This window comes from Simochromis diagramma, unplaced genomic scaffold (genome assembly GCF_900408965.1).
Source record: "Simochromis diagramma unplaced genomic scaffold, fSimDia1.1 OVJJ01000304.1, whole genome shotgun sequence".
In the NCBI taxonomy this organism is placed as follows: domain Eukaryota; kingdom Metazoa; phylum Chordata; class Actinopteri; order Cichliformes; family Cichlidae; genus Simochromis; species Simochromis diagramma.
Window position 1 is genome coordinate 18,804,453 of NW_024387030.1, and position 13,140 is coordinate 18,817,592.

The 13,140-nt window shown below is 42.0% G+C and overlaps 1 protein-coding gene across 2 annotated transcripts in view; it reads left to right on the forward strand.

The window, feature by feature from the left end:
• The first annotated feature begins 317 nt into the window (after positions 1-317).
• The window catches only part of LOC120739780 (protein jagged-2-like), a 49,841-nt gene continuing 37,018 nt past the window's right edge, over positions 318-13,140 (forward strand). For both annotated transcript variants that reach the window (XM_040041668.1, XM_040041669.1), the window contains exons 1-2: positions 318-668; positions 1,640-1,963. In XM_040041668.1, the coding sequence (XP_039897602.1) occupies positions 597-668; positions 1,640-1,963 (396 nt within the window). In that variant the 5' untranslated portion in view covers positions 318-596. The remainder of the gene's footprint in view (positions 669-1,639; positions 1,964-13,140) is intronic.

The following is a 13,140-nucleotide window of genomic DNA, read 5'->3' on the forward strand; positions in this document are numbered from 1 at the left end:
AATAAAAGCAAAAGTTTCTCTGTACATTTTTTCTGTCACATTTTTATCGTGACAATTTCATATAGAGAAACATACAGAGAAACTTTTGTTTGAATTTTGTTTGAATTGATTAGATTTTTTGCTAAGAGCCTTAAAAATGCCCAATTCGAGGTAAAGTGTGAGAAAACGTCAATAATAAATCTATCAGCTGTCCTCCCTTTTTCCCGCCCCTCTCTTCATTGGCTCTCTACACCGACGTTCCACGCTAACGGGGCTGCGATTGGTCCGCTGGGCTGGCCGTCAAAGAGAGCTCCGGCTTTGGGCACAGAGACGCACGCTGCTTCTAGTCCCTGCTGCTCAGTGCATCGAGCGGCGGAGGGAATTGGAGTTTGTGCGTCTTGTTGTGAGTCCGTGGACCAAACAGCAGCAGCACCAGTGCGCTTTTCCTCCTCCAGAGCCGCGGGCATCCCGGGGAGGAGCAGCAGCCGTGCATGTATTGGATAGAAGGAGGAAGAGGATTCTGCTTTTTTGCCTCATTCATTATTATTTTTTGACTCATTGAGACATCCATATTTTCGCTTTTCCCTAATGGTAACCAACACCGAGCAGCCGGAGACATGTGGACTAATCTGGGGAAACTGCAGCGCTTCTTCCTCTTAGTGTGTCTTCTCCTGACGCTGCGGGCTGAGGTGAGAACTTTGTCTTTCAGCTCCGAGGCAAATGATGATTTTGTTGCTCTGAAGTTCTGATTATTATTATTATTAATGCTGTTGTTGGGGGTTTGTTGTGTGTGGTTGCTTGTTTTTTTTTTTTGGCGGGGGGGGGGGGGGGGGTTCTTGTGGGGGGCTCGGAATAAATTCCATTCTTAATTGAATTGCCTCCTGAATCACGTGTTCTGGAATTTCGGGAGACAAATTAGATTTGCCAAAATTCTCTGCTGTGTCATAATTGCGCGTGTAACAACAGACATCCGAAAATTTGTTCTCATCCAGGCGCCGAATGACTGCCATCCGCACCGAGTGCGTTAATGCGCGCCCGCTCTTGAAAGTTTGGTTACTCTAAGAAAAGAAAAAAGATCGTTAAGTGTCTTCACATGTTAGCAGTGCACCCTCACCTGCACAGAGAATCCATCTACTGCTGTTATCAGCAGCAAGCGCCTCTAAATCTTTTAATGGTTTGCTTGTCTTTTCACTTTAGGTGATTTTGACTTTTAACTCAGACTGGATGGGTTTTCAAGGTGGATGTGTTTGTAAAGCAGGACTGCAGACTGATCTGCAGAGTGAGCTAAACTGGGAATGCTAGGTCCCGAAGCTGAAACGTGCCAAAAATATACAGTAGCGTCTGTGCAGAGTGGCTGCGCTGCAAACACATGAGCCCAGGTCGTGTTTTCTCCCCACATCCACTTGTTTCCACCTGGAATGTCCGCGTGCAGTTTTGTGGAGAGCTTTCACTGAATCAGTGACATTTCTCGTAAGGGCGGCGATGGTTATTTAACCGAGGGTCATGCAACACTTTGTATACCTGCATGAATCACTGATAGAAACAATAAACTGACTAAATGTAAGGTTTAAATTACTATTATTATTATTTTAATTACCTGTTACAGAGAGATGCTGCTACCATCTTAGGCATTTTTTTCACACTGCCTTGTTCTCCTCAGGTGTCTCGGGCCACCGGTTACTTCGAGCTGCAGTTGATTTCGGTGGAAAACCCCAAAGGTCTGCTAAACAACGGCGATTGTTGCGACGACGAGAAGAGCGCGGCGGAAGGCCACTGCGGCGAGGACGAGTGTGACACCTACTTAAGAGTGTGCTTAAAGGAATACCAAACGGAGGTCACGACTAATGGACCGTGCACCTACGGCACGGAAACTACACAGGTTATCGGTGGGAATACTTTTCAGTTCAAAGGCGGACAGAAAACGGGACAGAACCGGAACAACGATGTCGGGAAGATCAAGATTCCCTTCCAGTTCGCGTGGCCGGTAAGTGGACCTTGTTTGATGGAAATTTGCCACTTTTATGTGATAATTGCGCTTTTTAAATTTTTGTTTTGTTTTTTTTCGCTGTAACATTCCGATTTCTCTTAAAAGAACGCGTAAAACACTATGTTCGTTGAAATGGCCATTTAGGACGCGCAGGTGGACGCAAGTTTACTAATATGTCATTTTATTTGCCAAAAATAAAATATAAATGTAAAATTGGATGTTGTCACGTATTGAGGCTAAACCCTGGCTCACGCAAAGTGCAGCGCGCATCAGTTTGGCACAGTTCTCTGCAACAAGTCGCTCCTTGTCTGAATCTCTGCTTGCCACTCATTCTATCCGAAGTTTTGGCAACTTTTGGACTCTTCACATCATCAGTGATTCAGTCAAGTCACGGGGTAGATCACGCTCTTCTCTGGGAACTTTGCAGGAAATGTCCGCGTGCTTCTGATAAAGCCAAAACCACCTGGTGAGCGCAGGACGCAAGACTTTTACGCATAGTGGTGGAGTGGTGTCCCAGTTCGATGAGATACCAAACAAGCTGCTGTTTGTGTGGCTTGTGTGTTTAAATGAAAGGAGGGGGGGGGGGGGGGGGGGTTATGTAAGGATTTTCAGTGCTGATTAAGAAGTGGCAGGTAACTTATTATCTAATCCAAACAGAATGGAGAGCCAATCAAAACCTGCCCCTGCTCCTTATTTGGAGGCACAGCGTGGGAAAGTGGATCAGAGCTGGCAATCAGAGTTTTGTTAAAAAAAAAACACTGCTGTTACACCCACAGATCTGCATCAGGGAGGTTTACTGTTTGAAATGATGCTTTGGTGGAGTTTACAGGTTTTGTTCCCACAAAACAGCTGAGTGAGCTGTCCAAACAAGAGTCATCAGTCACTGTGAGACAATCTGGAGAAGAGGATCAAGGTTAAAATTGATCATCAGAGCATGAAGGCAGGGATTAATCACACGATATTAAGGGAGGTGATTAGTCCAGTAATCAATTAGCCAAGGAAGGGAAAGTGATAAATCTTTTAATGATTGAGCAAACATTTATTTACATTCCCAATTCCTAACTATTTTATGATTTAGCACAGTTAGAAAAATTAATAAATAAACAGTCAAAACAAATGCACAAAAAACGGTTGACTTCTTAGTGGAAACACTGGTAGATTCCTTTACTCAAAAAAATCACTTTATGACATTTTTTTGCATTTTATTTTGTTAAAAATATCTCAGGTCTAACCAATGAAGTCATGGATAAATGATGATAGAGGGGCGTGATAGGGTGCTGGGATGTCCTGTGGCAGAGGACTTCTCTGCGTTCCCAGGTGTGCATCAGACTTATTCCACTGGGAAATGGGATCTGTAGTCTGTGTTTGATTTGAACTTTCTTTGGTTGTTCTGAGGAGTTTTTGAGGTGTGGCCCGGTGCACTGTTCTACAGGATGGAGCTGCTTTTCGGTGGGTGGCATCCACACGAATTAGCAAGACCCAAGAATTTCCAGCAGAACATTTCATTGTAACAAAACGGTCAGCGGTATCCGTTTCATCTGTCAGCAGATTACTGTTGCAGTTTGTCAGTGTACAACGGTGTACCTAATCTTTTTGATTTTTAAAAGATTTACGTTAATACATAGCTTTGAACTTTTAGGCTCATGTGGTGGGTGTTTGGCAGAAATAATATTTTGCAAGAAAAAATAAAAACATGAAATTACTTTCATGAATGACTGTGGGGGGGGGGGGATGAGTCCCCGTGCATCTGTTCATGTCAAAATGTACATATCGGGTTCTTTGTGTGCTTGGGTTGGCAGCAAGACCTTCCCATTCATCACTCCCCATGGTCAGCTGTCAGCAGAGGGGAAGATGGAAGTAGTAAGTTGGGGCCTTGCAGGCAGATTCGGTTACCACTAAGTTGTGTGTGACACAGGCGGTGGATATCAGTGTCACCTTCTACTCAAACAAGTGAACATCCTCCGGTCAATCGGGGCTGGGGGATGCCTTTACCTCGCCGCCTCTCAGGTTCATGCTCTACCCATTATTGGGTCATTGTTTCACTCGTCATGTGTGGGGTTGCTGTTTTCTGCTATCTGACAGGCAGCAGATAGAGGTGTGTTTGTGTGTGTGTGTGTGAGAGAGAGAGCAGCATAAAGAAGGAGGGTATCAGCATTCAGCAGCTTCTTCTGATGAGGATGTCAAAGTCGCAGCAGTTGAAGGCTTGTAAAACAAATAGTTAGAAATAAATAGCATTTCACATTTTAAAGCAGTGCTCCATAAAGTTAACAGTGTTGAGTGAGCTGGTTTTATATGTACAGCGTCATCATGTTGATTATTTGGGAGTAACTTATTAATCATGTAATGTAAGATAATTGAAAAAAAAAGAAAGAAAAGATGCCTGGAATCAAAAATGATGTCTTTGAGTGTCTTCTTTATACCCGGCAACACTGTAAAATCCACAGACAGACATCATTTAAAATAATAATCAGGAGAGAAAAGCAGCTAAAAAAGAAAAAGAGAGGCCATTGCATGTAACCGTTTGTGATATCACAGATAATACCGACTCTAAGCAACTGTTTCTTTCAGCTTGAAAGTTATAAATATTCAGATTCCTGGTTAAAGACAGTTACAGCACGTGCACCACAACTTCAGTCATCTCATGCCTCCAGATCAGGAACACCTGAATGATTACTGTGTAAACTTTGGCCTTGTTTCCCAAATCTTGTCGGACACTTAGAAGTGATGGAAATGACTCAACCGGTGAGGAGAATAAACTAAATGATTATAGCAAAATGCTATGAATAAAATAGACATGACAGTCAACACAAAAGGGTTCAGACAGTCTTTATAGTGCATGTTTGAGGTTTGGTAACACAATAGTGAACTCAGAGGAGAGAAACAAAGTATTGATCCGATACCAATACCAGGGTTGGTATTGATATTGGTAAACCTTTTTGCAGCATCAATTTCATGGAGCTACTGTCCTACCTTCTTCAGTCAGTTTTTGCAAAGTGATGAAAACTCTATTTCTAAAACATATTAATGTAGTTATGTAGCCTTTTCTCACCTGGGATTAGTTTTATTTTCGAGGAAAACTCTGTTTAAGATCCCAAATATGTGTCGTATGCGTGTAAAATTTGTTGTCAAAAGGATGAACACATGTATGAGGCTGTGGCCTGTAGCCTGTGGTGCTGTTATAGTAGACTCCATTGGCTGACCTCTGTATCTGGGCCACTGGTCCTGACATAAATTAGCTGCAAAAAAGGACATTGTTCTGCCCTCTCTTCCTTTGCCAATCATTTCTCCTTCATTTTAACCCCTCTGGCTTTTGGGGCCTTCAATGACATGTTCTTTCATTAGAGAAGAGAGGGGGGGAGGGATTGGTCGATAGAATGAAGGAAGTAGTGATGATGGGGCAAAGGGAGGTAGAAGGGAAGAATGGGCCCCCTTTCAAAATTCTGAGGTTTTGCCACAAGGGAGGTGTATTTTTAGGATGCGGTCTTTTAAGATGTTGCTTTCTTTTAGTTGTTTTTTTTTTTTATAGTGACTGAAGCAAAAACAAACATTTACTTCTTCTCTTATTCCTTCTCTGCCGCTCCACTCGTACCCAAACCTTCCTCCGGCCCTCCATCTCCTTCTCCCTCTCTCCTTATGGGGGTATTTTTAGAGCTGCTGTCCTTCTCTCACCCCTCTGTGAGTAAATCAGGGATCTAGGGTGAGTACTCCTTCAGTTTCATAGCCCGCTTTTTTTCCCCCCTCCCGCCTGCCCCATCTTTTGCCAGAATACCCCCTCCCCTCCCTCAGCCTGGTGGAGCTAAGGGACAGAGGTGGAACAGCTGTTGTTCAGAGACCTCCTGCTCCCCCTCCTCCTCCTCGGATAAATGTTTTAGCGAATTGCATTAGGAAAGCAGGCTATGATTACAGCACACGGCGTGTAAGATCACGTCTCTCGGAGGAGTATCAGTGAGCAATCACAAAGTGTAATGTTGGATGACAGCGAGTTGCTGCCTTCCTCGGTTGTGTCCTCGATGCTGCCACTGCCAGCGGTAGGCTCGTTTGGCTCATTTGCCGAGTGCGTCCTTGGCGCAGTCTCTGTCTCTTCCATCAGGGAGCTCTTTCCTGTTTGCTGATACTTTTATGGTTGATTAGGTTTGGGTATTGGTTAGGAGGATGTGAAGCCCAAAGGGACAGAGGTGTAGGGTTGGTCTGGTTAGGGAAGCTGAATGAAAAGACACATGATGCAAAAGCACATGAAGCTGACTACCTGGTGTTACAGGTGGGCAGTGTGGTCACATAGCCAGAATTCTGGTGTCAGCTTACTGAAGTATTCTCCTTGCATTTCACGTTAACACAGTTTACAGGAGAGAAGGAATTTAGAAAGCTAGTGTCTGCTTTTTAAATAAAGTTTGATTGTATTTCTGAGTGATCATCATACGTATATACTTTTTAAAGAATATGGGAGGTACATCTATGTTGAATGTAAGGATTATGCAGTTGTTTAGTTTGGCGCAGGCTGACGTAAATGACTGGTTTTTGTTGGCGAGAGTGTTTTGAAACTACACAGGAACTACAAAAAAGATGAAGTATTTAGAGTTACGACTGGTTGCTCATTTCCTGGATTAAAATGCTTTTGAACAACATCCTGCAAAATTAGTTACTTGCATGCAACAGTTTGAACCAGCTTTATTGGCTGTGTCCACCAGAGTGCTAGTAAGCAGTTTTAGAAAACAAGCAAGCTTTTAGTCATGGATGCAGATTTCAGAAAACGCAGCCGCTCACAAAATAGAAATGATAGTCTGCGGTCTCCAGCTTGCTGCTTCCCTTAGTTTGTGTTTAATAAGCCTAAAAGCCTGCAGCGTGATCATGGTGAGGCTCTGTTACGTGATGTTAACTGCACTCACAGTGGATCTGCTCATCTTTCCCACGCTGGTTTGATGTCAGATGACCTGTTTCTGGTCAGAGGCATGGAAATGTGTTGTTAGCTGCTCTGCCTGGTCAGCTGATTGATGCACATGCTGTGGATGGATTTGATTTTATGTGTGACTTGTGTGTCTGCGGGGGCGGATTTGTGTTTCTGCGCTTATTAGGCTGTGGTGATATAAATGGGTTTACATCATTAATTCAAACTTTTTAAAGTAAATACAAATTTTCTTTAGCTTGCTACTTTCTAAAGCAAAACGTGAATAGAATTTAGTCACGATACAACTACACAGAATGCTTTACATGGTTTGTAATTGACATTTCACATCATAAATAACACAGCAGCTTAATACTATTGCATTACAGTGTCGTCTGTCTTTTCTTTCTCCCTTCATCCTTGACCGGTTGCAGCAGATGGCCACTCCCTCTCTTAGCCTGGTTCTGCCAGAGATTTTCTTCCTGTTAAAATGCAGTTTTTCCTTCCCACTGTCACCATGTGCTTGCTCAAAGGGGGTTGTTTGATTGTTGAGGTTTTGTCTGCATTAGTATAGCTTGCATTAGTAAAGCATTAGTAAAGTGCCTTGATGCATTGAGGTGACTGATGTTGTGATTTGGTGCTCGGTCACACGGTCATATAAGTGACTTTCCAGCATTCTAACTGTGTTAAATTCATAACGTGTGTGTTTTGGTGAGGCAGACATGAAGTAGTATATGGATTATGAACACTGAGGTGAGCAGGGGTGATAAAAACAACATGTTAGAGGCATATACACACAGAGCAGCTTAATTTCCCACTCGACTCTCCAGTTTTGCTGACAGGGCTAATAGAGCGTAGTTAGATGTGGGTACAGGGAGAGACATTATGATGGGATGAAGAGGACATAAGGCGGGATGGAAAAGAGAAAGCGATTTTGTGTGATGGCCAAACCTTCCTTTGTTCCACTATTTATTTACCTCCCAAAATCTCCCATCAATCCCATGTTTATTTTATCCATCTCCCTCTTTCTCTCACAGGGTACCTACCAGGAGAACACCCTCCAACTACATATTGTGTTAGTTAAAAGGTTTTTGGCTTTGGTTAGTTTGTTTTGTTTTCAGGGTTCAGCGTTCACCTGAGGTTTGCTTTTTCTTTGTCCAAAAACAGACTGGGAAAAGATCATTGCATTGCATTATTTTATTTTTGTATTTGGCTCATTTAGGTTCACGCTGTGAACCAGCTGATGAACTAAAATGACACGGAGAGAAGTTTTGGAATTCTTTCATGCACAAGGTCAGCAATTCAACAAGCATAATCAAATCTTAATCCTCATCTTATAAGGATTTTTTTTTAGTTGTTTGCAGGATTTTGTAGTTTATACTTACACTAGAGTGACACACTTGTTGGTAGATCTTCTTTTTTAGAGTTTACTCCAGTAAAGAGCACATGAAGTAGGAGTTAGACTTCCTGACACGACTGTCATTCTTTTTGTGGAAAAATGAAGCGAACGAAAGGAATAAACACACTAGAGTTCAAGTAAACCACTGCAAAGATATACAGCATGAACAAACCCTGACCTTACCCTTACTCATCATTCGGCTGAAGTAATAAAACTGGAGAGAAACTCATAGAAATGGGCCTTTACACATCTTACTACAAGTCCCTCTTCGTCCCCTGAAACTTGGATACTGTGCAGCCTGTTGTAACTGGCCTCTCCAGAGGGATTGGGTGAAGGTTCAGCAGGGTTTCTCAACTCATGTGGGACCCAAATCTCTGCCAATAATCTCTATTGCCCAACCTCCCCTTCATGGAGAAACCCGTGAAATACTCTCTGAAGCGCTATAATGCAACTAAACTTAATCTACCTTTCTCCTTTTCCATGTAAAGGATCAAAGTGTAAGGTTGTCATGTCTGATATTAGTCATTTAAAGCTGATCAAACGAAGCAAATGTTATTAACCCGGTATGCTTATAAGATTAACAGACATTTAAATGTGTTGTGTTTAACTTAAAGTCCCAGATCGAATCTACAAAAAGTGCCCGTGATGTCTTTGTCTTACATTGTAAGGCAACTTAAAACTGACGTTGTAAAGAAATGTGACATTTCTACTCCTATTGTACTTTATCAGACGTAGCTGGGCGTTAGAAGGTTACACCAAAGTTTTAGCCAGTTGGCCACATAGTGAAGCACGAGCGAGCATCAGTATGTGAGTGAGAAATGAGAGAAATGATGGATTAAGGGCCCTATTTATTCTACCTTCTTTTCCATCCTTCTTTGACTTTTGAGGTATTTTTTATTTGCTTCTCTTGTTTCTTGTCACTTTTTATTGATAGAGATGAAGCTCCACTCATCCACTTGTCCTGTAGCTTTTAGCAGCTCCACAAGCTTGTCATCATCAGTGTAGTTTGCTTGAGAAATCTTGAAACTATAGATGTCCATTAGAACACTTTAAAACTTCTCTTTGAGAGTTTAGTTCTTTTTAAATGCACTAAAATTAATCCTGTGTTGGCATAAATGTACAACTCTGAACCCAACGTGCTCTCATACCACTCAAAGTTTATCTACCATTGAAGAAGTTCATTTAAAACAGCATTTAGACCTAACATTACCTAACTGCCCCCACCTTGTCCACATGTTAAAAAACATTATTTGTGTTTGCAGCAAAGGGCAGGTGGACCGTTTATTTGTCACATCTGTGCTAAGGTGGGCCACTATTGAAGGACTCGGTCAGGATTTTCCCACGGCGTGAATATCGCTTTCCCAGTGGAGCTGTGGAAATGAGGCCTGCTTTAACCTCTTTGTCACCGCACCTTTCAGCAGGAACAATGACTTTATACCTCAGCTATTGTCCCTGGATATTGAGTTAACAAGACAAGTGGAGGGAAGGCGAAACAGAGATCTAGGAGGACAGCTGTGTTGGGCAAATTGTCAGCAGTGGATCTTAGAGCCTCTGGAAGTGCTGAATATGCTGTTCATAAATATATATTCAGCAAATGTGTCTTTGGACTCTGGGATGAAGTCAGGGTAGCACCTCCATACTGCTCATTATCACTTCTTTCACTTCTAGTCCTCATTATTAATCCTACTGTACGTATCAGAGGTATTACTGTAAGTCTCGGCAATTTCCAACTTTCAGACTGCAGGTGGAGATTAAAGGAAATGAAAAAAGATCAGTGAATTCTTTGTTAAATCAGTTTGTGGTTTAGTATGTAAATGTCAGAACATGAAAAAACGAGTTGCAGGTATTTCCAGTTGTGTGTCTTGTGTAAACAGAAAGGGAATAACTCAGACTTACAAAGCTAGGATTTCTATCATACGTCAGCTTATCTTTAGAGGGCTGATAAAGAAATTAAAAAGAACTGAAAAAATTATTGTTCTTGCCACAGGCTGCTTGATCACAGTTGGTTAAACACCATGCGGATATCAGGTCAGTTGAAATTGGCTGGCTAACTGGCCGGGTCGCAGCCCCAGGTGTGTGTGCCTGTGCTGAGTCGGGAGTTTTCCCCTCATAGCCAAGAGGTTTGCTGTGAGTATGATTTAAGGGGAAATAGTGTATTGTTTATTTGCAGTTTTTACATTAGAATCAGTTCAGTTGTTCTGACATAGTTTTGAGAGATCTTGCAGACAACAAAGTTACGATAATAAACATTGTTCTTGACTGCATCACTGGCTGTTTTTGTGCACACCTGGATTTTTTGGTCTATGTCTTTGGATGACTTTTATGCAGTTCCAGTTCAGTTTCCTGAACAATCTTTGAACATTATATCTTTCGCCAGACTAGCATCATTTAACTGGGTATTAACTGCTGCACATGGCCACTGGACATTGTGAATTATGATTCTGTATGGTGGACGTTTGTGTTGAGATTTCAGATTTGTCACCTAACAACAAGCTGCGAGACCTCATGTTGGAGAAGCTAGAGCATACAAACATTTGGCATCATTAAATGTGATTAATTAAGGAGTCATCATATAATTAACAAATCGTCTGTCCATCAGCAAAGTAAACTCATCTTTCCAGCTTTTCTTCACGCTGTATGGATACACGTGTGCCGTTTCTTTTCTCTCTGTATCTGATATTCCAATATTTGTATAAAATTCAACTTTTCTCAAGCTGTTCTTGTTTGTCTTCGACGTGTTAGCTTAGCTTTCCTCTGAAAATAGCCTGCTGCCACTTACACATCTAGAATTGCACATTACCGAAGGAACCCACCACAGTACCTACACACTTATATTTCGCTTCAGCTCACTTCGGAAATCAGTAGGTTGTCATAAATAAAAAAAGCCACTGTGGACTTTTACGGCCATGGTTGGTCTGAATTTGGCTCTCTCTCTCTGGTCTTTTCCAGCACTTCACTGTGTTTACAAATCAAATCAGTAGCTTCAGCCAAGCATTTGAACTAATCACAGACACACTCCTTACAATAAATCAGTGCAAAGTTTGGAGAATCTGCACAATTGAAATTTCACTCATACTCACTCTACAGACTGCATCCAGACTCGGATGCACAGATACCTATTGTGCTCCTCCAAGATCACAAGTTAAGAGACGAGCGATTGTGCTAGTACTCCGAGATAATGCAGTAAAACATGAGAAAACATCAGAGTCCCCCACTTGTGGTTGTGATACACAGATGTACATGCACAGTGGCTGAGTAAGTGCAGCCAGCGGCAGCTTCTGACGGTTTGATGAGGTGGTAATAAAAACTCAGATTTTTATCTCTGTACATGCTCTGACTTTCAGCGTTCAGTGGAAATTTGGAGAAGCATCGTATAACCTTACTGTAGAGGTATGATTAGAGAAAGTCACATTTCTTTCTTAGTTATATCACTTAGGACTAACTAATGGATTTAAGGTGGTATTTTCTCCCTCAGACATACGTGCTATTGATTCAGTATGAAAGGCAAATTCACAGAATTCCTCTCTGTTGCCGGAGGAGGCGGCGTGACCTGGAGCGACAGAAATAGCTTTTCACGCGTTTGGTGTGGGAAAAGTGAATTGGGTCATTTCACCATTCTGCAGCTCCAGTATAAAGACCTGATTAGATTAGCTTTGATTAGATTTGCTGTCTGAACGAGGCCTCCTCGGGGAGGGTTGGCACATTGAGGCCTCCTTAGAGAGAAGAGGTGGTAGTGGGTGGAGGGGTGCTGGGCTCGTTCTGTTAATAACGTGCTAAATTAACCATCCGAGCCCCTCTCTGCCGGGAGCAACATGTTTTATTCATGTCAATAGACTAACAGGTGTGACGTGACAGGTGTTGCTGCTGCTTTTATTTTTTTTCTTCTTCCTCAGATCACAACTCTGGAAAAGTTGTTAATTGGGTCTCTGGATTTTTTTTTACTCCTTTTGCCGTGAACAATTCCTGGCTGTTGTGAGTTTCAGTTCAAAGAACATTCCTCGTCATTATGCTCCACCTGTGACTGTGGAAGTTTTTCAAAAATTGTTGTTGCACATCTTTTATGCAACATCCTTGTGGTATTATTTTTACATTACTGCACTCTGCTTTTAATTTATTTGACTGTTCACACATGGAGGCTTTTGACATTTGTTTTTAGCTCCTGAGTTCTTCTGGAGGGTTTGTGCTGTGATATTCTTTCTTCTTTCTTTCTTTCTTTTTCTAATCCTTTATAAGGATTTCCAAAATTAAAGTGGAAGTAAATTAAATGATTGTTAGAGGTGCCCACTGGAGCCAAAATGGTCGTTAGTTGTAATTGTTAGTTTCAGCTGTTCGGTTTGCTGCCTCCAAATGAATCCCCTGAGGTATTACTGAATAAGAATGCATCCTTCAGTTCAGTTGTTCTATTATATTTTATTTATTTAGTGCCAAATTGCTACAACAGTCACCTCATGGGACTTTACAGGTAATAATACAGAGAAACCCCATCAATCAGGTGGCTCCCTTTGAGCGAGCACTTGGTGACTGTGGGAAGGAAAAACTCCCTTTTAACAGGAAGAGACCTCTGGACGAACAAGGCTCAGGGAGGGGCATGAGGCGAGGGAGACAAGACAAGGTGGTAACATACATTTTTAATTATGCTGCATTTATGTAAGCTCAAATATACTCTATATACTCTAACTATATGAAGTTACACTCAGAACCTGACATAAAGCACAGAAACCAATACAGCAAACGAACCAATTTGTGCACATGTATACGTTTTATGGATTTACCTCACCTTGCAGGTTTCATCCTGCCCCAAATGTTCTGTTTTGGATAGTTTTTTCTCCTCCCGGCTCTTTATGATGTCAGTGAGAGGGGAACGCCCTATTATGGTGATCAGAGATTTTGTTGACA